Below are 26,227 nucleotides of genomic sequence, written 5' to 3' on the forward strand. Positions count from 1 at the left end.
TGTGATTGTATAATGTTAACCTTTATTTTTCATCAAACAAAAATACATCTTTCTCATACAGTATTCTTTTATTGGATTACATCCCCATATTAAAACACATAAGGTTAAGGAACAAAACAGCGAAATATAATATACGAAATCAGAAATAATACATTGTGACGTGCTTGAAAACAAATGAATGAAGATTTAAATAATTTATACTCAATTCACATCGTCATAGATAACAAAATTTAACATCAGCGAATAAGAGAAAGTACCTTTTCATTGCTGACAGTGATTAGTAACGAACAAAAAAAAAAACACTTATTCAAATCCCTCTTACCAATTTACCTTTTTTCATATCTATGCAACGACAGGACAATTGATTTGAAATGTTTGTTATTTTCATTTCTCTCTTGTTTAATGAGTTTTAATGAGAAACTACGTCATTTACCAGGTACTACATCATTAACCAGGAACATTCAGGCGGAAAGTATAACATGCACATTATAATCCCATTAACACAAAGATGTTTTCAACATTCCTTGATGGAGAATATTCCTCAAAATAATGATATCATTCAGATTTGGCAGTTTTTATTTCTACTTGCACTTGCCAAATTTCAATTTCCTATACAAGATACATAAAAGGCACATCTTAGAAAACTTATCTTTCTTCTAGGCATCGTTTTATCCTCTCTCAGCATTTAACCAAAGGTAGATTTAATTAATTGCATCTCATGATGTCTGATGATAAAATCTCAATTTGGCTCCCCCCTCCCCCTAGTGGAGACATGAAGTACTTAATGACAAACTCATGTACAACGTTTAATCAACCTCAGGAAGAGGAAAACATCAATTTCAGTTAAACGTAAAACAAGCAATATTCTAGAAATAACAAATTTAATCACAATTAACCAGGAACACACATATTCTTTAATACTTTAATAAAAATGTAATCATATTCTTGAAAACTCACAGCCTCTAATTCTCAACCTTTCTCTATAAATTTCATGTACAATCTTCTCATTTTATTACCATTGTTTTCAAGCGTAAATGAAACATTCTTTATACAGAACTCCAAAATAATCTATCACATTATTTTCCTATACAAAACATTACTTTCATAGACAATTATTGTCCCAAATACACAATAAAAGATAGCTTCAAGCACCTACTGTACTTGATTGAGAACTGTTCTGTATCACACACTGAAAGCTGTACATTTGACATTACATTGTCAGGCTGGCTTACAAGTCTTTCCCAATAACCATGATTTTCACAGACACTAGAATGATGATGATTTTGACCCTGGTGTTTACGGGAATGTTAACATTTACATTCAGTTGCCAGCACCTTATTGGATAAAAACCATTCAAATTTATTACCAATTTTCCTACTTTCCAAACCTCACATGTACTAAACTTTGTTGTGTATTGATTCAATATATTATTTAAAGGGCAATATCGTGGCTGTGCCTACATAGAGCCATTTGAATTTTATCACTATGGAACAGCTATTTCATGCTGCAGTCTTTAATCGTTACTACTTCACAGTGTTAAAAACTTTATGAAGAATCATGGTAGCACACCTGCAACTTAAAAAAGGAGAACAAATAATAATGTACACATCACAGACATTGCATACAGTGAGGTACAACACGATAAATCAACATTTCATTCCTGTTCAAAACAGACTTACAAATGAGAATACAATGCCAAATCAACGGCTAATCTTCATGACTGCTTAATTTCCTTGATTGACAAGTGAACAAGGATGGACACACTTAGAAGAGGCCAAAGATGGTTTCAGTCTCGGTGTCGATGTCAATGTCGTAGAAGCAAGGTCTGGTGGATAACCCAGGCATGGTACTCATCTGTAGAACAGAAATGAGATAAATCATGGACCATCAATTAAATGATTTTTTTACTTCATTCATTCTCTTAAGCCTGCTGGTGTATGGATTTAACTTAAGTAACAATTACTTCTCATAAACTGTACATATAACACGAAGTTATGTTTCTAAAATACAACATTGAGTAAAATGATGAAATATCTATATCACAGTGAAATTAAAAACAATTTGAATAACCCACGGTCTCTTGGGACTAACATGCTCAGTTTAATCTTATTTGCATTGTTGCACTGTATTCATACCTACTTTAAATTTAAAACTGGTTTGCAAAAAAAATTACCGGGTATGAACATTAATTTTGGCAACAAGAGGAAGAATCTATGAAGTATTATATGACAAGTGAATGAGTCTTATTTTAATGGAACACTCCTCATCACATTGCAAACAATCACAAATCTGTAATCATCATTGCTAAATGACAAATAATATGGATAAAAGGAATACTTTTGGGGGTCCTATAAGTGGGAAAATGAATAAAGTTGATACAAATTCTCTGAACATTTATTGCATACTCGTTAAGTTCATTTGATGTTACAAGCAGATAAGCCACTTTATACATTCTTTTGGGAGAAGGTTTAAGAGTCTGAAGATCAGGGTCATGCCACTTACCGTTCCAACAAGCGGGTAGAGGAATCCTGCCCCTACACTGGCTCTGACATCCCTGATTGGCAGAGTGAACCCAGTGGGCGTGCCCTTCAGTTTCGGGTCATGTGACAAGGAAAGATGCGTCTTAGCCATGCAGATGGGTAGATCGTTGAAGCCCTGGCTACGGTAGAGGTTGATCTTCTTCTGTGCATCCTCAGAGAGTTCAATGCCGTCGGCTCCATAGATCTTTTTGGCAATGGCGGAGATCTTGTCTTCAACTGGAGTCTAGGAAGGTGAACAATGGATTTGATATCATAATCAGTGATGTTCAAATACACAACAGGGGAAATTAAACAGCAATAACAGGCTTTCTAAACAAATGAATTTTATACACGATTATCTAAAATGTTAAATGAAGCTGCTCATTACAATGGCTAGTACTGTTGCTCCTACAATCACTTACTTCTGCTGTTACTCTTTACTTATTACACATCCCTTACTCCATGTATTACTGCGGCTACCACCACCACAACAACTATCCCTAATACTACAGAATTGTGTGGCAGCTTCACTCACATCTAGTTCATAGAGGAACTTGAAGTCACTTGGCTGGTAGCAGGCCCTCTCTACAGCCTTAGCCAGGTCCACTGCACCTTTTCCTCCGAGAGCCCAGTGGTTTGAGACCACAGCATCAAAGGCTCCACATTCCTTGGACAACTGCTGTAGAAGGGCTAGCTCGTTGGGTGTGTCCGTTCTGAAAAGAGAACAAAAGATGATGCCATCAGAGTGTTTACATACAATGTTGCACAACAAATACAAGGTCTACTTGCATGCACATTTACCTGAGTTAAGATGTATTCAATTATTTTTCAGTAGCTCTTTGAAAATTGCTGATACATTCAGCTTATCAACAACTCTCTAGTATACCAGAGTTTAACCATTGCTGGGCACCCATGTTTACTACTATTCATGAGACCATCCCTTTTCGCTATTTATTTTGATAAGAACTGTCAGATATTATTAACATGAACAACTCCTTTACTCATTTGAAATTTTCATAGGCAAGACAAGCTCTTCTTCAGAATAGATTTACACAGCAATTGAGGCTCATGACTCTAAAAAGGTGAATAATGATGAAGATAACATTGATCAAAGGGCATATTCTACAAGCACACACAAAATACAAGAATAGTAGTTCTTGGTTGCATATGGCCAAATGAAAGAAAGGGATAGATGCTTACACAAACTGGTTGATTGCAACGACGCAGGGGACACCAAAGTGGGCTGTGTTTTCAATCTGCTTCCTAAGGTTACAGAATCCCTTCTCTAGGAGTTCTAGATTCTCCTCATTGTATTCAGCAGCAAGAGGCTTTCCAGCTGTCACCTGTGCAAAAAACCATCAAGAAATTCATTCATTACATGGTGTATTAGGGTTAAATAGGCTATATACAGGAGAAAGTGGCATTATTGGCTGTGATTCGTGTACAACCCGCAATAAAATCATTCCTACCATGCTCCTTATCCTCAGGCAGTGTTAACTTTAGAAGCTCTTTGGGGGCTTCTTCCTCTTTGGAGTGAACATTTTCTCAGATCTTAATCACTCTCCACTTTATAAATACAGATATCTTTCTGCTGCATTGGGAATGTGGCACAATATGCAATATTTTCAAAACATAGTGGACAGTATCATCCTAAATCAAAACTACATAATCGTCATTCCTAATGAGCAAAAAGGAAAGAAAGAAAAACAGAAAGAACTTACATTAGGTCCGCCTCCATGCATCTTGAGTGCTCTGACAGTGGCTACGATCACAGCGGCATTGGGAGTCAGACCAGAGTAACGAGTCTTGATGTCAAAGAACTTCTCCATTCCGATGTCTGATCCAAAACCAGCCTCAGTGACTAAAAAAATAAAAAGATTTCACGAATAACGATAATACCAGTCAGTTAATTTTACATATTATCTTGAATTAAATTTTCCCTTTCCTTCACTGATCACCAAATTGGGTTAAACTGATTAACTAGCGAGAACCCTGCAGTACAGAAAGGCTATTTATTGTTCACTACGAAAGGGATTTCTCTCTATTAGTGTCCAGCGATGAATCACAGAGGAATTATTTCACCTAAAGAACCGGCCTTCGATTACTGCTGAATAGGGAACTAAGATTTGAAGAGGGGACAGAAACCTTTTAAAGTTAGTATGGTAAATTCTTGTGGATTGAGAGCCTCTCAGACAAATGCCTCGCTGAATAGCATCACTGAATAGCAACTAGCATACCACCAGAGCAACAACAGAAAGACACAAAACATGTCTAGCCTGATGTTATCATGGTAACATGAAGCCGAGATCAGCCTCGTCATCGCATCATCACAGAGGTTTACTCTCATTTCATACAACTTCTCGAAAATAATTCCTTAGGAAATTTCAAAAATGAAACAGTGAAATCATGAGATACATACCTACAAATCCATGTTCTCCAACAAGTTTGAGAGCAATTTTATCAGCCAGGATTGAAGAGTTACCGTGGGCAATGTTGGCAAATGGACCAGCATGCACAAATACTGGATTTCCCTGTAGAGAAATAAATTTCATTTGTCAAATCAATGGGTACATCAAACAAGTGCAGCCTATTAAAAGGAGCACTTACGAATGAACACTTTGTGTATGTTAACCTCATCATATATACATCATTGGAGATATATTATATTATATATATCATGTGACTAGTACTTTGATTTTTCTCAATCATTAGTATAGTTTCCAAACAAAATGCAAGAAATGGGATCCACCTAATCATATGGTTTTAATGCTTGAATGTGATTAGATACACATATAATCATGATGTAACTGTTCATCTATTGATACAAAAAATTAAACAAAATCATTTAAGAAAATACTGCATATAGTATCAATCTGAACCTTCTGAAAAGAAGCATTACCTCAAGTGTCTGCATGAGGTTCGGTTTAATAGCATCCTTCATGAGAACAGCCAGAGCACCTCCCACACCAACATCATCAGCAGTCACTGGTTCTCCCTGCTTGTTGCTAGCAACGACGATCTTACTCAGACGCTCCCTCATGTCCTTCAGGTCGGTGGTGAGGGCCAGGATGGCCATGATCTCACTGGCCACGGCGATGTCGAACTGAGTCTCACGGGTGAAGCCCTTCTCTGTGGGTGACTGACCAATGGTGATCTTACGCAGGTAGCGGTCATTGGTGTCCAAGACTGCGGGAAGATGGTGATAGAGAAGAGGCGGGTAGGAAGTTATACCAATATACAACAATGACTAATGCTTCAAAAATCAAATGCATAATAGTTTCTCAACAACAATAGAACCAGCCTTTGAGTTTTTATTTTATATTTTAAAATGTTAATGGCACTGGAAGATCAGAATTGTTTCTTGGTTTCATTGGTAATGATTACTGTAAAAGAGACATGGTTTGGACAAAATTGAAAAATAAAAATAAAGAGGATAAGTTTATAATCTGTTAAAGCAAATTGAAGGCACAAGATCTTATTTTAAACTTTTTATTCCATAGCATGAAAACCAGGGTAGATGGATGCTCATAAACCTCTCAGACAAATGCCTCGAATCTAGCATCATAGAAATACAGCCATCACACCACAAGGATAACAACAGAAAGACAAAAAACATGTCTAGCCTGATGTTACCATAGTAACATGAAGCTAACGTCAGACTCGTCATCGAATCATCACAGAGGTTCGGTGAAAAAATAACAACAACCATTTCAAAATGTCTAATGCAATTTTTTTTTGCCAAACAGTAGATTATCAAACATGTACTCATTAGCCTCCCATTTGTTACAGACACTCAAGACTCAGCTTCAGAATATGTCATCGTTTGGTGAGAAACCACCGAAGGGAAACACAAAAAGTGGCCTTTGTAGACAGGTGGTCTTTGTAGACAGGTTCCTTTAAGTACATGATTCAACAAGAAACCATTTTCAAGGAAATAACAATTGTGGCCTTTGTAGACAGGTGGTCACTACAGCAGGTTTGACTGTACCTATAATATAGCCATTTGTAGAAGAAGGAAGTATGAAGATAGCACAAAGAATACACCAAGTGTACTTATCTTGTTCAAAGGAGAGCAAACGGAACACAAGTATACATTTCTCCTTCTGTCTAAGTTGATAATGGCAATGATAAAGAAACTGGAATGTTTTCAGCAAACTAGATCTCACCTCTCTGCCATGTGATGGTAGATGGGTCGATGTCAAGGCGAGCAAATCTGTGTATCTCATCTTCTGTCAGATCATCTGGGTTGGTCTTGTCGATGCCAAGACGCTGTCAGGATAAATAAAAGTCCACAGTCAATGAAATTCACATTTATGGGGTGTATCAAGGAGGGCACTTTGACAGATATGCCAAATGAGATGCTTGTTTTGATTTTGATTTCAAAATATCATCAAAGAGCACATGGAGATTTGATAAGGGCTCTTTGACCCTTGGGGTAAAATCAACACCAACCCACTTAATAATCTCACGGTTGAAAAGATACACTACAATACTCCTGCAGTTTGTGGTTATTGACATTCATTACATCCATTACATTCATATATACACATTATGAAGTACATTCTTTCACTAAATTATTGTGCTTTAGGTTCAAGAAGGCTGAACAAAATGCAGGATAATAATAACGTGCAAATACTCAACTCCGCGAATTGAAAATCAGATTTGTATCGCAGAGAAAATATTTTGTCCATCTCTATATATTCTAGTATTCAACTCACCTGAAGCCTGCCTATCTGGATGTTTGAAAATTCTCGGACACCCTTCTTGCTTGGCACTAGCCTGCCATAGAGGGCGCTATCTGTCTGAGTTGATTCATGAAAGATCCTAGCATCAATGGCTGCAGCGAGCAAGTTGTTCGAGGCTGTGATTGCATGGATGTCTCCGGTAAGGTGAAGATTGAACTGGAAATCAAGAATTAGTACATTTGAATGCCAATACAGTTCTAATCACAAATGAATCTTATCATACTTCTGCCACCAAGAATGAGTAGCATATTGTCATGCTAAAGAAAACTGTAAAAATAGTGTTAACTGTTCTAATTGTCTTTTACAAGACTCCTTAATAGGATTTCCAATGCAAGCCTACAACAAAGTAGAGGCATGTGGAATATAATTCTTGTAAAACAAGTGTGCATGCAATGTTTGCAATTTTGCACATGGTTCGGATTCGCGAAAGTTTGAAGTTTCAGAATCAGAATCGCAATTGACAAAACACTAAATCTTTCCAATTCATATGAGTTTCTAGTTTTACAGTATGCTGAAACTATCAAAATATTTGCTTCAAACATACAAAAACAAGTTACATGTATACATAGAATATGAAGTGAATGTTTCCTCAATACAAATAACACTCCTATCCATTTACCTCTTCCATAGGAATGACCTGGGCGTAACCACCACCTGCTGCTCCGCCCTTGATACCAAAGGTGGGTCCTTGGGATGGCTGTCTCACGCAGGCAAACACATTCTTTTTGAGATGCGAGCCCATCGCCTGGACCAGACCGATAGTGGTGGTGCTCTTGCCTTCACCTAGAGGAGTTGGTGTGATTCTGGAACATACAGGGGATAGATCAGTTTGAGAGGGATTAGAGACCGGTTTGTGGGGTCTTATGGACCTTGGGTGGGGCTATCTTTATAGAGTCCTAAAAGTTAAATTCCAACAAAAACAGCCGTATTCTTTCTTCAACTGGTATGTATCTTTTCCTTGGCAACCTGTGTAAACTAAATGAATGTTCTTTGAAGTATGATGAAAATTTTTAACAATTTATACAAAGGAGAACTCAAAGAAGCTTGATAGGATGAAAAAAGGTGTAACTGTCATTTAACACTGAGTTTATCTTCCGTAAAGAAGAAACATGAAACATGAACCGGTAGAAATATGGCCTTTGAACCAATTTAGATTCACTCATATCAATTCAGGGAGCTAATACTATATCCTGTAACAATACACATCAGATAAGACACAAACTCTGCAGTAGAAGACCCATACTCACCCTCCAACGACGACGTACTTCCCTGGAGCCCTGTCTTTCAGCCGATCTAGAACAGATAGAGAGATCTTGGCCTTGGTCTTGCCATAGTAGTCTATCTCACTGGGTAGGAGCTGTAGTTCCTGGGCTAGCTCTGATACCTCCTTGGGTTTCTGGGCCCTGGAGACGTCGATGTCGGTAGGGACGGGTTGCTTGAGATGAAGGGGTAGGTATCTCATCTTCCATTGGTCACCCTGGGAGGGAGGGAGGAAAGGAGGATTGTTAAAATGACAGCCCATCGTGCATCAGTCACAAGCCCATTCAGTGCCACAAATTTTTTGAATAACAAATGCCATACATGAACTTTCAAAAGCAGAACTGTGACCTTAAATTGGAAATGGTATATTTTCATTGGAAATAAACTTTACATGAAGGAACCTGTTATTGTTTTAGGTAGAAAAATGAAATGATCTCCAGCCCCCCCCCCCCCCCCACCCCCGCCGTAAAAAAAAAAAAAAAATCTTGGGAGGTGCGTATATTTGTACATAATTGGAGGTCCAAAGGGAAATTCTTACTACATGTACCATTCATTAGCCCTGCATTAGTAAACTTGTATAATGGAAAGACAAAAAATATTACTATTTCCATAAAAATAAAAAATAGCTATAATTATATACCTTACTTAAGTAATCCAGCAATCTGATTGGTCGAAATTGCATTCATAAACTTTAACTGTTCCCGAAAATTCCCGGTAACCATGGTTAAAAAACGGTTCAAAATCCCAATAACCATGGTTATTGGGAAAATAGGTCAGTCTCCATGGTTACCCCATAGGTTTACATGTTAAAAATGGTCTGAGCGATCGAGGATACTGTACGTGTGCGAAGAATTGGTTGGTAATTTCAATACAATTGAATCTCGATCGATCTTACTGACAATTTTATCTTGCATTGTTGACATGAAGACGAAAATAAACTTCCAAAAACAAAAAACAACATCTGCCGATAGATCTTGATCTAAGTTCGTGCCAATCTGCATTGCAAAAGTAAAAGAAGGGCCCGTTTAATGGAGCAGCGGCGAAGCATCGACCACGCGAAGCCGTTTTCAATTCATTTTAATGTATATATTAAAGAAAACTACTGTGCATGGTGACAGAGCGCGCTGGCCGAGAGGTTTAATGCGCCGACTTAAGTTACATCACCTTTGATACGCAAGGGTTCGAATCCCATCTTCGACAAAAGTTTTTTTTTTTTCCTTGTTTTTTTTTTTGGCATATAAAAGTATTAATGACTGCTTTAATATTCGAGAAATAGTTGTTTTTATACGCTCTCGGGAAGGTTACAATTGGGCTATTCCCCTCGGCACGCCTCGGGTAATAGCACAATTCTAACCTTCCCTTGAGCGTATAAAAACAACTATTTCTCTCAAAGCAGTCATTAATACTATACTAACTCACCAGAGTTCCTTCGACGGTCTTCTTGGCACTCTCCACCGTGTTGCCCATCAGCATGGCTACAGTCATGGGTCCTACGCCACCAGGGACAGGGGTGATAGCTCCTGCTACCTCCCTCACTCCTTCATAGTCTACATCACCTACCATCTTCCTACCTTGCTTGGCAAATGGATCTGTGAGGAAATATAGAGATGAGTAAATTTAGGAAAGGATTTTTTTTTTTTTTTTTTTGGGGGGGGGGGAGGCATCAATAAGGAAAATGATGTGGGACAACTTCACAACTTTTTGTTTGTATGTACTTGAATCGCACCTTTTCTGAAATATTGTATCAACAATCATTATTGTAAATCTCATTAATTTCATACTTGCACATGTGCACTTCAGAAAAAAATTACAATTACAGCAGGCAATTTTTTTTGTTAATGCTGAGAGAGGTGTTAATGCCATTATTAGTTTGTTGGATAGAGAATGAATGCTATGATCTACATGTGCAAAATGGAGAAATTGCGAAAAGTGTATATGATGGATATTCATAGACATCTCAAGGATGGATGGTAACAAATGAAAAGTCTACATATAAAAGTAAATTCTGGACTTCTAAATCTTTCTTTTACATTTATTACATGTAGATAGATAGTGCTAAGATCCAAGTATAAACAAATAGAGGAATTGAGAAAAATGTGTTTGTCTGATGCCCTACTGATGAGTATATAAACTTTGACAAACAGAGGATGGGTTCATGTATAAAGTGAATGCTATAATTATGTGAATCTAAAATATGGAGTACAAGTATGAAATCTTTCTCAACTCTGAGCTTATATTTGTTTTAGAATATCTGTCAAATAGGTACATTTTGGGTTTAAAACAATAATCTTTGAGGCACTGGTATCATTGGAGGGCTGCAGGCATGGATTTACTAGATACATGTAGATAAAACGCGAAAGGCCACTGAATAGGCTACCAATTAGGTGTAGCTACTGTACAGTATCATCTAAAGGATGGTAACTATGGTCAATGTTTAAGGCATTGAGGACATATGGATTTAAACTGGTAATAGGATTCCTTAGTCTACATGTCATAATTTGTTTTCATTTAAAGTACTGCAAAGATACAGGTAAGCCTTTGACCTTCAATGATTTTCAAGGTCAAATACATGATAGGTATATGTGGTGAGGATATATGAAAGACATGGCCATATGTGCAATAAAGAGACATGCAAAGATCACACCATGTCTACAAACAAATATAATTGGACAATCACTATAATATCTGACAATAAATAAACACTATTATCACTCTATCAGTATCCACTTCAACACAAAGGAGCAGTGATAAACAGCAATACATCTCATAAGTCATTTCATTCATCTTCCGAACATGTTTTACAGTCACCAAAAATTATTCCCTATTAAAAAAAATATGAAAGGTTGACTATTTCTAAGGTTGTACGAAGCAAGACAAAGCAAAATGTTTTGATATTCAATTCAGAATCCCCAGATTAAATAATACCATTGTCCGACACTGTTTGACTTTACGAGGCACCAGTCAATAAACAGCACTGCACAACCCAGTTACAGATTTAAGTAGAGGTGTTTAACACACAAGAATCGTGCTCCACCATTTATCACCCATCTTTGCACTTCGTTGTATTCACAAATCCAATGCACATCTTTGACATTTTCCAAAGATCTTTTCCCCTAATAAATTTATATGCAAACAAAAAAATTCATTGAGTACAATATAAAAAATGGTCTATAGCTGTGTTTTAGTATTTTATGAGAATACTTTGGCATTGAAACTTTGTTCTTTGCTAGGTCTGCTGGTAGCTTATTGTTTGCTTTGATGACAATGAGTTGACACACTTGAATATAATAACAATATATTTTTACTTATAAAGATTATAGAACTACGGAAGTAGTATTTTTAATTGTTTTATGAAGCACTACTTCATATACCTAATGGGATGCATTTATTTGAGTTGAGCCACAAAAAGTCAGAACATTTCTATGAAACTACTTAAATCACTTTTTTGTTTTCAAATCATATTATTTATGTGTCATTAACAATGCTCTTATATAATAATTCATGAATGTGTATCAAGGAGATACTGTAAGAACTAAGAACACATAATTTCAATTAAAAAAGCAGTGCTGAATGCTTCAATCTTCACAATCCATTATAGAAATAGAAGTACATTAGGTAAATATAGCCATTTTACCAACAAAGCACACACATAAACACATACACAATTCCAATATGCAACCATGCACAGGCTATTTTTAGGCAACAGGTACAGGTACAAGCAGTGTTGTGTATTGTAGGCGACTGACTGGTCAGGTTTGTTAATAAAGCCAATCTTCTCCCAAATGTCAGATGGGCCCGGCCCCCCCACTCAGGTTTCAAAATGACCGCATGCGTGTTGCCAAAATGTCCTTTTCATAACAAAAGAAAAAGGTCGAGCCGTATTGACTTTACACACCGGACTTTTGCTGAAAAGGGGGGGGGGGGTGCGGAAAAAGGCTCGTATACAAAAGAAAAAGGTCGAGCCGTATTGACTTTACACACCGGACTTTTGCTGAAAAGGGGGGGTCGGTTGGAACACGCATATGCGTACCCTAAATAACACTGAGTGGGGGGGCCGGGCAGATGGGACAGCCTATTCCATTAGTAGAGGGATTTCAAAGATCAAGAGATGAGAGGATGATAAAGAGGAATTGATGAATGCTGGCATTTCAAAAGATCGAGTGCACAGCGCAGGAGGATTAAATTATGGATGCAAGAGTGAGATCTCAGACTTTATAAATGCGATACCGAGATGGGATTTTGTGAGTTGGCAAGAAGATGGTTTCAATTCAAGCGTTACAGATTGGAGCATGAACTATGGATGAAGAGATTATAAACCTTCTCTTTTATTATGATTTGACATGTTGGTAAATAAATAATTTACTAAAATACTGGATGAAATGGGTGATTGAAACTGAACAACAAAATAATTGTCATTTTCAGATGATTTCAGCATAGTACTGCATCATAGTTCTAAGCATTTTTTTTAATGAGATTTTTCTTTTGATTGGTGTTAACATTTTTATCAATCAAGTCAGATTTATATCCCAAATATAATATGCATGAAATGGTTGGGTGATCTATGTACAGTATGACCTTTATACCTTTAAACTAGCACAAATGTATAAGATCACAACTACACATAACACCTTCCACTTTTCCATCACACATTTTTTTTTTAAACTTAATTTTAGCATGTATGAATGTCAAGCTTGTATGCATCAGTTTTTCTGGATTGTTACTTATCATCATATTCACTTGCAAATAAAAAACAGGGCAGGCTTTGCTGCTATTAGACAACCAAGTACAGTACAATACAAAATCATATTACACAGCTTTGTTTAATTTGATTTATCAGTTTGCAATGACTGTGGAATTTTAACAAAACTATATGAATTCATCACTAGTCAAACTAGCTACTAGTAGCTAGACAGTACATTCTACATGTAAATAATATACCTGTGCTTTAAAACTAAATGTAGACCCAGGCTCATATGATATCACCTACAGTACAGTAGATGCTATTAAATGCGGTGAATTTCAATTAAATTTGATATAGTATTTGACAAGAAACAAAATATGAGGGTATGAAGGACATTTGCTTGTGTAAATAATTCAAACACAAAAGGGTATTTCGTTCTTATGTACATAAAATCCTGAAGCAATAGGCATACATATATTAAAGGTAGCTTCTACCTAGTCTCCTACCAATGGAAACTTTCAAAATACCACTTTTTTTAAAGCTACATTGTACATGTGTACATATTTGCATGTGATGCATGGGCAATTATTTTTCAATATCACTTCTATATGACGAGATAAAAGAAAGGAACAAAATGACATACCAGATTCAAAGTTTCTCTTCACTTTGATTTCTTGCTTATCTGATAAGCACGCTAGAAATCAAACCCAAAATTAAAATTATTTTTCATTCTACTAATATACCCCCTCCCCCTTTTTTTTTAAAGCAAAGGATGCATGAACATCGTAAAATACAAATCCACGTTATCTCTACTATACGTAGCCCTCTACATTAGACCCTCCCCCTCTTTAATAAAGTCAAATCATGCTTGTGCTATCCAATCATCCAAAGAATATGCATGGGATGAAACAGGCATGATGTGCTACCATACACAATACAAAATGATAATTGCACAAGATAAACGGCGAAATTCAACATTGATGGTAGTGTACAGAATGGATACATGCAAGAAAAAGAGTGTAGTGTAACTAACAGATGTCAGTATTACATAATTACTCTTTTCTGTAATCAGTATTTTCAAGGGAAAATGTTCCTCATTAAATAGACAAACACACAATGCACAAACAATGCAATATTTGGAGAAGCAGTGAGCAAAGCACCTATGAACCAAGCAGCCTTAATGCCTAGCCCCACCGAAACGATAACAATAATTATATTCATAATACCAGGTAAGCCCTGCTATTTTAAGTATTTTTTTTATAGGGGTTGGGGTAAAAAAGGAAGCGGATGAAGTATCCGCTGTTAATCTCTTAAACTGCTGTAAAAGATATCAAGGAGATTCAGCCAAATAAACGTTCAAAATTTGACTTCTTTCTTTATTTTCTGAATGTATTCCATGTACGACCTTAGTTAAAATAATTTCAAAATCATTGACATCTGCTATTTTAAGTGAAATTAGTTCCTAAATTTGAAAACAAGACCCGCTGATGAATAACTGACACACCACAAAAGTCACAAGTACCTGCAATCAGAATTTTAGTTCAAATTATTGTTATCGATTAGGTGGGATTTGGCCTTAAGTGTGATATAGACGAAGGTTATAATGATAAAATCCGGCTCTCTTACCATCGTCATCATCATTTAATTCAGAGGTGGCATCTGTGTTATGTAATAGTGAACAAACAAAGTGGATTCTAATAAATGTTTCTGCATGAATCAATGAAGTCTGTATTCTATAGAAATGACCATGGCCGAGTCTATTCATAAATGGATTCAGTCTCTCACTTATTACACAACATACAGAGATAAAGCAAGATGCAATGTCTCCCTAACCACATCATTACTAAAAAGATGACTGATGACATTTAAGGAATCATTTTTTGTTCAACATAGAAAATCCATATATCATAGATATGTGGTCAGAGAGACAGAAATTGTCTGCAAAGAAACAGCCGTAATGAGTTAGTTTCTCACACAATGTTATTGGATCTAACAATCTAATGCAAAGAAAACATACAAAATAAAGATTGTGTATTTTACTGATTAGCCAGATTTTGCGCATACCGCATGCAAGTACAGTAGTCTAACATCGGTTGACATAAAACAGTGTATTTTGTTCTTTGATTCTTCTGGCTCTGTGTGTGTTTTGTCTAATATCTTGGTATTTCTCTCACAGGAAAACTTGGAACTGTAATGCAAGGAGGTTGTCAGTACTTGCCCACTTGGGCCATTATTTGGGATACGGTGCAAATTACTGGCTCAACTATAAGTTCTACTTGCCTAACGTAAAGAACAGATACAGCCTAATCCCAATGTGTATGTAACATTAGAAAATGATCAACTTTTAGAAGAAAAAAATTTGAGACCATGTTTGATAATGTAATCAGAGCAGTTGGCAATAATCTGGCAATAAAGGCAAATCTGGATATATCCCTTCAGAAACACACATGATATGAAAATTGAACTGTTCTTACAAATTAATTGGGGTTAATTAACTACAAGGAGTATAGCGTGGAGTGCATGGCATGACAACATCAGCTGCTGCTACTGCAGGATAATTTAAATGTTGATAATTCCTAACACTCCATCAATTGTGCTAATAATGCTGAAATCAATAAGTGAAGCGAAACTTTATGCAGATATAGATTAAAAACTGTGTTTCACTGATTAGCATGATTAGCTGCATACTGTCAAGGTGACCTTGGTAGTGGAATAACTCATGGAGGACGACAACCCCCCCCCCCCCCCCCCCCAATCAACAATAAAAATTGCATTGACAAGATCACTTTGCTTGGCATTTGATTCGGACATCTATGCCACCAGGTACAGTATTTCAACAATTGCTAACACTTTAAAACTGCACTCTCAATTTTAAGTCTTAACTTATGCTTCAATATCTCATTGCTAATTTACTACAACATATACATTGTATATCCCATGGAAATAAATTTTACAGTGAGGGTACCTACATTGTATTTATTTCATGAGACTAAACAGTACAATCTTTTAGTATGTTCAATGTTTAACATTCAAATTCCTGGGCAGGATTTGCTACTAATGGTACGGAAAAGGTGGATATGCAAGTGGTCAGTACTATAAATGAGTTTAATTACACCCAAGTATACTATAATAACAATTAAAGATAGACACTAGGATCCCAAATCTATTTTTATTAGAGTGAAGTTATTTGAAACCAAAATGGGTGCAGGAATATAATCGGTAATAAAATGTACAGAAGGACATTTCAGAGCATTAGCCTGTGCAATTGATCTTGAAAAAATGATAATTATGATCATTGCTTAATGTTTTTCTTACAGTACCAACACCATCAGCCATTGGTTACACAAAGAAACTTCACAATTTTGAGTAATATAAATGGAGAAAAGACTTGTGTCATGCAAGATCCGGTGCATTAAATTGCTCTTAAATATGTGACTTACATTGCTAAATACTGTCTGTTAGTATGTAAAAGGAACACTAAAATTGTTAGCTTTGTAATTAATGGTACTTGAAGTAATTTTGCAGCTACATGTAAGCAAAGGGCAAACTACAAACAATTATGTCTTTAAATCCTTCACATAATACTAAGATAAAGGACACTCCACTCAACTAAGATGGCTTGTCTTTATTTCTCATTTATAAACCTTTTATGTTGTTAAAATAATGTAATGTGTGAGTTGGGAATATCTCTATCTTCAATAAAAAAAAAATGTACTCAGGGGTGATAGTGAGCACTAAAAAAAAAATAGGTTTTTTGTTTTCCCCTCAACCACGCCCCCCTTGAGTAAAAAAAAAAAAGGCGATTCGCGGGGAAAAAACGGCATCTAACAACATTCCCCCCTTTCGAGTAAGAAAATTGGGAGAAAAAAATAGGGCAAAATAGGGAAGAATAGAGAAAATAAGGGGGGAATCAGGAAAATCAGGATAAAAAAGGGAAGAAAAAAAAAATCTGGTAAAAAAAAAAAAAAAAAAAAAAAAAAAAAGATTTTTTTTTTTTTTTTTTTTTTTAAATCGGGAAGAAAAAAAAAATCGGGAAAAAATCGGGAAAAATAAAAAAAAATCGGGAAACCGATTTAAATCGGGTTTTTATCAGGCCTGTGTACTTCAATGAGAAAACAGTATTTGAACTGTGATTTATTTATGTGCATTCTAATATTGTGTCATAAAATGCAAAATAAATATTTGCAAAATCATGAACATTGATTCAAATAAACGGTCGTAATTGTCAAGATAACACAAAATAATCAACCTTGCATTTTTACAAGTGAGTATTTTATACAAAACCTGGGCAATGTCAATATCTATATTATTGCTTTATCATCAAATTCACTAGAGCAGCTAGCGATGATGGGGATATATTTTCCAAATGCAAGATGATTTATAAGTTAAGCAACACAAGATATGATTAGCACTTACCCTCAATAAAGTTGATTCCACAGTCAATGACTACTGCACCAGGCTTAATCCATTCCTTCTGGACAAACTTGGGCTGACGTATACCAACCACGATCACATCAGATTCACGGATCTGATTGTCCAACAGCAAGAGAAATATAGCATTGTTTGAGGATTTAGATCATGATTGACCTCTGAATAATTTCTTTTTTAATGCAGCACTGCCACTTATCAAACTATATTTTAATATGATGAAAGGAAAATAAAAAGATTCAATTTTTGCAGAAACCATGAATTTTTCCACTTCAGGATGTACGATCACTCCTAGTGTTTCAGTAATCATTTAAATACTGATATTTTACTCACATATATTAAGAATGACAGAGACACAGACATATTTGTATGTTTTTTGCAAGAATAAATACTAGCAAATGCATTGCCAGTTCATTTTTATCTGCTGATAAATTCATGACCCTACAACAATTCATAACATTTGCAAATACATTGGCTAATTCGCTGCAGTTGATCATAAGCAGAAAATATAAATTATAAAAGAAGAGAAAAGAAGAGAAAAGGAGACCAAGACTTGACTTTCAGCTTCACTTACAATCTCATCAATGTTCTTAGTCCTGGAGTGGCACATGGTGACTGTTGCATTGGAGGCCCTCAGAAGGTCCGACATTGGAGCACCAACTATCTTGCTTCTTCCAAGAACAGCAACCCTTTTGCCTTCAACCTCCACACCTGACAAAGAACAAGATAATAAGCCTCATTTTACTCTGCGTTTTGTATTACCAACACTTTGTATTTTATTTTCAGTATGTAATATACTGTGCATGAAGAGGATAAACTAAACAAGTCTGCCGAGTTGAGGGAGGCATCTCAATCTATGGCATTATAATAGACATAACAGGATATTAATATAAATCACTATCAGAAAGAAGATTTAGGCCCTCGTAAAACGATATGTTCCAGTTGAAGAAAACTAGACTTCTCTGGAATAATCTTAAGACTTGCATATATACATGTGTGTTAAAATACACCCATGTATCCCCCTCATGAAAAAACATACACTTGCATTTAAAATCTGTTGTACTAACACTATCGTAAACAATATTTGATCAGACTATCCCTCTGGTTTCCGAGGAACCCTGCAAAAATGTCAGCCCTTACGAGGACATGACAAACATTGACATGTTCCTTCTTGGTATTAGAGAGATGTAAGAAGCTCATTTACCTGATCTCTTGAGTAGCTCCAGACATCCCTTAGGTGTACATGGTAGAAAGCATTGACCAAGCTCACCACGGGCTAACTTCCCTGCATTGTGATCCGTCAACCTGTCAGAAGACAAAGACCAGTCAATCATTCACTCCATTCGCATTATCAATGAAATCAATATCACAATGTGATACTTCCTCCTTTCTCAAATGATGTTTTAATATTTTGCATGAGATATTAATTAAAAACTCTTAATTAACAAACATCACTAACTAGTACACATTTTGCATTCCAACGAGTCTTTTCATGCCACAACATTTCATTAAGCTATCTTAATAATACCATTCTACAAGATCAAGTCTGATATCTATGCACATACTTGTACATATAACCTTCCCTTTTTAATTTTTTTTTAACCGGTAAGTTCCCTTCACTATCAATCTTACCCATCCACGTCTTTGTTTGGAGCTACAGCGTTGAGTAGAGCATCTTCATCTATGGGTTCGTTGGTCTCAGGAGGCATCTGAACCAGGATACCATGGATGCGTGGATCCTTGTTCAAATCTTGAATCTTATTTACCACCTTAATTTTGGAAGAAGAAATTAAAATACATGAACTATTATAGTAACTGTTGAATGGGAGCCATATTTCTAAGCCACCATTAAGGATGGCAGTAAGGTTTTTTTCAAAAAGCAAAATAAACAACAAAGTAATCGAACAAATGAGCAAAAGCAATGAACGACAAAAAACATTGAAATCAATTTGAGTAGGTTTACAGTCACAGTAAAACAGATTTTATTATGAAAATATATTATGCATGTCCATGACAGAAAATGAATGCATCCATCAAATAAGGTTTCAGTATGATGACATACCTTGAGAATAATTTGGTTTAAAAAAAATTCCCCTGCATACAATTTAAATCACTTATTAGAACCAAAACAAGCTAATAATTTGTAAAGTCCTTTCAAATAAGATGAAGAAAACATGATACTTGAACATCGTTTTATAAGTTTTATTAACCAACCTCTGGGAGGGTGCTTGAGCTTGGAAGCTTGTAATGCTGGGCCACCATACCAATCTGAAAAATAAGGTTAAATTGGAATGAGATACTATTTGTGACATCAACATTGAAAATGAAACAATAACATCCAATAAAAGAAACACATGTTATGAGATTAGTTATACTTGATTGAATTCATCAATCAATAGAGCACATATTTCATTATATTCTTTACTTGTTTTTTTTTTACTGAGGTTATTGATAACATTGTGTATGAAGTATTTGTGTTATTCTGATGCATTTTGCACTAAATTGTCTGACTGTCTGTGTGCTTACACAACAGAATCATTGTTGCATTCAGAGTACCAGACAGAAACACATTTTCTCTTCTCCCTCCTACCTTACAAATGAAACCCAATGAAAATCAAACAACAATGAGCTGTCTCACAAATAGGAGGCCGCCATCCATCTCCAGCCTAACCGCTCACGATGGTGGTCTCCTGCATTCCAAATTACCTCTCTAATTTATTGAAAATATTTCATATTTCTTATGTTATTGTATGCTTCGTACATGTTTATCGAATGATATAATTGTACATGATTTTCATTTAATTACTTTTGTAAACATTGTATTCATTATATTTGTTATTGTTCGAAATTTTGTACTTTGACTTTGAATTTGTATATTTTTTAACGCAGAAATAAAATCAATCAAACAAACAAACAAACAAACAAAACTGGATTGGGATAATTCATTTCATACTATCATCCATGATATTGTTGATATAGCAAACACACTAAAAGCTGTGTGAATCTACCTACCTCAGCAGCTGCAGCAAGCTTGAATTTGATGTAGCGATTAGAATCACATCTATCTCCAACCTGACAACACAAGAAAAGTAAATGTCAGCTCATTACTACAGACTTGGAAGTTAATAATTAAACATTTGACTGAAGTAGAGTAAAGTGCAGAAAACATTCTACTACACATGGAAAAAACACAATGCATTAGGAATTAAAGATAGAAAAAGTAAAACCCTTTTTGTTTAAAAGTCAAAAGTAACAACACAGTGGAGCAGTTGTTTAAATCCAAAAATATGGTTATTCCTATTAAAGCCCCACTGCACTACTTATTGCTACTCGTGCCCTCTATATAGCAAACACTGCCTAAGCAGTGAACGTTGGTCCCCCATGGTCCCCTTTTTCTTATGTAAATTGAGAGCTGATTTGATGAGATCTGTCAGTGACCAAGCAGGTAGGTCCAATCCCTCCTGGCTAAACTAGTGCAGATAGGCTTTAAAGTAACTAGATTTTTTAAGTAAACATCCCGCAATTACTTTAAAGGCAGGCTTTACTACTTCAGCCAGAAGGGATTAGACCGCCCAGCGAGCCATCGAGGTCACTGTGACAGGTGGCTATCTCATTAACTCAGCTCTCATTTAACATAAGAAAAAGAGGATCATGTGAGACCAACAGACACCGATTGGGGAAGTTTTCTATATAGAGGGAGCAAGAAGCTACAAGTAGGACAGTGTGCCTTTAAAGAAGCACATAATGTTGATATGTCATGTTAAATATCATGTTTTAAAAAAAAGAAAACAGAGGATGTTGATATGTCATGTTAAATATCATGTTTTAAAAAAAAGAAAACAGAGGAGGATATGACCCAAGATACAAAAGAAATTAGTGCTGACCTGAATAATGGCAAGACCAGGCATGAAGCCAGGATGTCTCTCTTTCAACATGGCCACCTCTTCCTGGAGCTCCTGTCGAATCTCCCTACGTCATGATAAACAGAGAGAGAGAGAGAGAGAGAGAGAGAGAGAGGGTGGGAGAGGGGAAGAGAGGGGAAGAGAGGGAGGGAGAGAGGGAGAGGGGAGGGAGAGGGGAGGGAGAGAGAGAGAGAGAGAAATAGAGAAGAGAGAGAGAGCGGCAGAGGGTAGAGAGAGAGAGAGCGGCAGAGGGTAGAGAGAGAGGGACAAAAGGGAAGAGAGGGAGAGAACATAAACATCAATAAATGTTTAGGCAAATCATGTCTAGCTATAAAGTTCAAGAAATAGACAATCATAATTTGTGGAACTGAATTACATCTCTACCGGTAATTCTTTCCTTGAACAAAAACAAACTAGAATAGCTGACCTTAAGACAACAAGATTTACAAGAATATAACCTCAGTATTTCCTCCATGACCTGTGGACCAAAAAATGAGAGACTCATTTCAAGTACATAAGTAAGCTGAGTATTTCATGCCGACAGAGCATGCATCCAGAAGAAAAAATTGCAATTTGGGGGACTAAATTTAGAAAGGATGGATATAATAATTTACCAAATAACGGTATATTGGTTTCCCGGCAAAATTTGTATCATCACGTATTAGTCAAAACATATTCTTTCACAGGATTGGTAATAAGAGCTTCCATTTCATTTTTTGAGAGGGGGGCGTTTCCAAAATTCATTTGGCTATGTATTAAAGGCGGCCCTAAAAGTAAAAAGTTACAAAAGAAAATATCCAATTAAATTGTGAAATTGGGGGCAAAATTTCTTGTCATAATATTATCATTAGACTAATTAGAAATCAGAATGAAATTCACTTCAGTCAGTCACTGGAAGAAGGAGCAGTATAATTCACCCTTCTCCTGGTAGACACTCCAATTAAGACATCCTGATATGACCCAGCAAGCAAGATACAGATGTAAAATGACTATGGTGCAAACTGCAAGACCAGGGTCAAGGAAGCTAGGACATCCCCCCCCCTTGAAGTTAGACCTGGAAGCTTGGCAGCTGGAGATGGCTTTCTTCCAGAGGCTTTGGTATTCAAGGTATTCAAAAATTAAGACTCTTATTCAATTTTGAAGTGTGTACCTATGTAAAGGACCAGTTGATATGGGCATCAATGAAAATGATGGCTTTGAAAATATACCATATGTTAATGTTATTGAATTTTGTCAGGTGGATTTTTTTTCAATAATTCAACTTCAGAAAATAAATCACGGTAATGTACAGAAATTCACACAAACCACTGAACAATTACATTATACTTTTTAACTTTGACTTATGAAAACAAAATGTAGACTAGTTTCATTTGATTGTTATCGTCTATAGTATAAAAAGTACAGAGTAGGCCTACGTTCGTTAGATCCCACTTGTCACAACTCGGTCAAATCATGTAAATGTAGACTAGCTATAGGCCTACTAGTAATCTAAGAAGATTTATAGTAATAGTATTAATCCAAGAATAATAAGAAACCCCATTCCCCATGCCATTTTGCCTTAGACTACTCATTCTTCGTTCGTTCTGCTTTATTATCATAATCATGATCTTCTTCTTCTTCTTCTTCTTCTTCTTCCTCCGCTCTATCGGAGATCAGCAGCTACCAGGGTACTGCAGTTTGTCATAGCAGGCAGGATTGTCAAGTCAGGTAGAAAATGTATTAGCGATTGCATTAGCACGAGCAGAGTGGATATTGTATAAAAATGACAGTGATGCATTAATAAGAAGGTTCTTTTGGTTAGGGCAGACAGTTAGAACATTCGGAAGTAGGACTGCCCGCGTGAAGGTCTCAGGGTCATCTGGACTGAATAGAGCGAGTGTCGACTGCTGTACACCCCTGTGGTGGAGATTGTCGACCAGCTTCTGGCGAAGATTCCTAAGTGGTTTACACTTGGCTATGAAGTGTGTGATGTCCTCCTCTTCCGCTTTGCACACTTGGCAGAATCGTATCGTACCCTTCTTGATTTTACACAGCCGGGATTGAGTTAGGTACGTCTGAGAGAGAAGTTGTGAGCGTACAATGATGGCTTGACGTAGAAAACTTGAGGAGATGGACTTCGGGTAAAGGTCATGGGGGGAGCTAGTGTTATTCTTGAAGAAGGCGAGAGATGATTTTGCATTGATGGCCTCACAGACTTTCTTCTGCATAGCCGAGTCAATTGCAGACCTAGTGACTGACTTCCATGTAACGTAGGGAACGGGCTTGGAGAGGAGGGAGTGAAGGTTGGGGAGCTCATAACTTCTCAAAGTTCTTTCCCAGGTCCCCGCCAAGGGAGTGAAGTTGGTGATAGCATGATGTAGTGTGCGTACCTCATATCTTGAGTGTGGCAGATTGATAAGTTGACCTATGACGAGGAGAATTTCTTGGTCAACTCGCATGCTCAGAGGAAAGAGGCCTGTGTGAGAAGATAGACAGCATCATCGGCAGCACTGTTGGGGAGCCCAAGGATCTTCTTGAAGAGCTGGTATTGGGATCTGTCCAGTTTATTTAGCCTTGTCTGGTTGAGCTTCATGATGGCCACTCCATACAGCATACGTGGGATGCAGTATGTTTTCCAGAGTCGTGCACAGTGGTGTGGTAGAAGACCTCCTGTGTATGCACCCGCTCCAGTGAGGGCATAGAAGGTTTTTGTGCCTCTGGAGATCATTAGGTCTGTTGGATCATGTTTGGAGGAGGACTATTATCATTCGTGATCCTAAAATAAATTAGAGTCACACCCAGAATGGACATATTACTTAAGTCAATGCAGTGAACAGAGGGGCGTGGAACACCATCAAACAAATCTCACATTTTCCATATCACAGTCACACGCATTAAACTGTTAAATTAAACACACACACAAACATGCGAATGATAAATCTGGCCTGAGCTCGCTTGTTTTTGAGCATTGGGGCCTGGGGTATGATCCAGAGAATGAATGAATGAATGAATGATCTTCTCTGGATCTGGATGTTACTCACTTTGCAATCCCCTTTCCATCGATTATGCTGGCCATATTTAGACACGGGCGCAGGTATGGATATGGAAGAACTTTCAGACGCTGACTGGCAGAAAGTGTCGTTCTCGACAGTTCTCTTGTCGTTGTATTTGAGACCCAACGTTTTATTTCAGCGAACCTTGGACTGACAACCTCCGATTTCGAGATAAGACATGCACATCGTATTCGAAACATGCTTTGAGCTGATCAGCTGCTGACTATCGAGGGCGCTGCTTCACAACGTGCTCGGCTTGCGCGATGAAAGACAAGGAAATATGATGCAGTGAAGGATAATATTCTCCAGAAATATCGATTTATCACTGTCTAGAGATGAAAAACATGATCACAATAAATTTCACGCACACAATGTCATGGATTTATAAAAGAATGTCAAACGGTATATAGAAACGTCTTTGCTGACATGGCAAGAAATTCGAAAATCGTCGAAAGATGATCATCGCAGACTGTGTACTTTCGATCAGAGCATAATACGCGGAGAGAGAATGAATGAAAATATACCACTGAGTATATACCGCCGGTTGACAAAATGCTTTTCTCATTTCCCGCCACGCTCTCGGAAACCGCGCGCCTGAATGAATAGCATTCTTTTATTCCAATCGACTGCGGAGTATACGTCATCGTCGTTGTGCTGGTGTGCCCAAGTGATCACGTGAAATGCTCATGGTCGATTATAATCATCCTGCATTTTCTACGAATCATATAGAGAGAGGCTGGTACAATCCATGGATAGAGAGAGAGTCTAAAGGGGGGTAAGAGAGAGAGAGAGAGAGAGAGAGAGAGAGAGAGAGAGAGAGAGAGAGAGAGAATAAAGATCGACGTCGTTCAATCATTCCATTTTCCCAAAAAGCATTGAAACGCAAATAAAATTACAAGTATATTATACATACAAAGAATGTTTAGTTTATACGATAACTTCAAATGAAATAGAAGAACTAAGGAAAAGCCCATGGTGGCCTAGTTTAAAAAAGTTCCCTCGAATATAGTATTTCTGAGTATATATTAGATAAGATATCACAAAAAACAGCGATGAACACAATATAAGGACAAAAAACTATAAAAAACATGTATGAAATAATTTGAAATTGGAGATGGCAAAAGGGTTTGGAAGGTAAATTCAATGGTACTCAGAATGCAAGGTCAGTTTAATTTGTTTTTAAACGTTGAACTGTTTTATATAAGCGTATGACTTGAGGTAGAGTGTTCCATTATGTTTGGGTCCTGTGTTTGGCAAAGTATTTCTTACAGATTTTTTAGAGAATGAACTTTTCACTTTCCATAATTGAAACGTGTTGCAAAGTCGAGTATTAATGTTGGTTAGTTGACCGAAATATGGATGATATTCTTTTTGGAAGTATATCAGCCATGCACAAAGGAGACGAAAGATTATTTTGATGCGTGGCTGATCGCCAACGAAACGGAGTTAAGTCTTTTGTCAACTAAAGTATTTGTTGCTACGGCAGGCAGCCAGTGAAAATGAACTCGTTCAATCAAATTGGCCGCATTAGGCCCTACTTTAAACAAACAGAACTTTGTTATTCCTGGCTCATTTTCCTGATTGAGGTGTCATATGAAAGGGCAGGAATTGAACTTTCTAAAAATATTATTTTCTCTTTGAAATTCAGATACCGCCCGCC

The 26,227-nt window shown here is 36.7% G+C and overlaps 1 protein-coding gene across 2 annotated transcripts; it reads right to left on the minus strand.

The window, feature by feature from the left end:
- Positions 1-25,109, minus strand: LOC589933 (C-1-tetrahydrofolate synthase, cytoplasmic). 2 transcript variants are annotated; one of them, XM_030999711.1, is made up of 21 exons: positions 24,556-25,109; positions 21,518-21,602; positions 20,646-20,705; positions 19,848-19,901; positions 19,266-19,402; positions 18,838-18,938; positions 18,208-18,344; positions 17,622-17,733; positions 14,832-14,864; positions 9,944-10,113; positions 8,512-8,741; positions 7,884-8,067; positions 7,238-7,420; positions 6,686-6,788; positions 5,419-5,705; positions 4,939-5,050; positions 4,241-4,380; positions 3,720-3,862; positions 3,055-3,232; positions 2,503-2,763; positions 1-1,854 (listed from the first exon to the last, which is right to left on the minus strand). In XM_030999711.1, exons 1-21 carry the CDS (start codon positions 24,765-24,767, stop codon positions 1,765-1,767), a joined length of 3,012 nt encoding a protein of 1,003 aa, XP_030855571.1. In that variant the 5' UTR covers positions 24,768-25,109; the 3' UTR covers positions 1-1,764. The 2 variants fall into 2 exon arrangements, with proteins under 2 accessions (XP_030855571.1, XP_030855572.1); XM_030999712.1 differs by lacking the exon at positions 14,832-14,864 and having other exon boundaries at positions 24,556-25,108.
- Positions 25,110-26,227: the final 1,118 nt, after the last annotated feature.

This window comes from Strongylocentrotus purpuratus, unplaced genomic scaffold (genome assembly GCF_000002235.5).
Source record: "Strongylocentrotus purpuratus isolate Spur 01 unplaced genomic scaffold, Spur_5.0 spur5_scaffold_5, whole genome shotgun sequence".
NCBI lineage: Eukaryota > Metazoa > Echinodermata > Echinoidea > Camarodonta > Strongylocentrotidae > Strongylocentrotus > Strongylocentrotus purpuratus.

Coding starts and splice junctions, on each gene's coding strand:
- LOC589933 (XM_030999711.1), bottom strand. CDS start 24,767: ATGTTTCGAATACGATGTGCATGTCTTATCTCGAAATCGGAGGTTGTC. Junction 19,902..20,645: donor AGCTTGCTGCAGCTGCTGAG/GTAGGTAGATTC, acceptor CTTATTTTTCAG/ATTGGTATGGTGGCCCAGCA. Junction 1,855..2,502: donor TCTACCCGCTTGTTGGAACG/GTAAGTGGCATG, acceptor TCTGTTCTACAG/ATGAGTACCATGCCTGGGTT.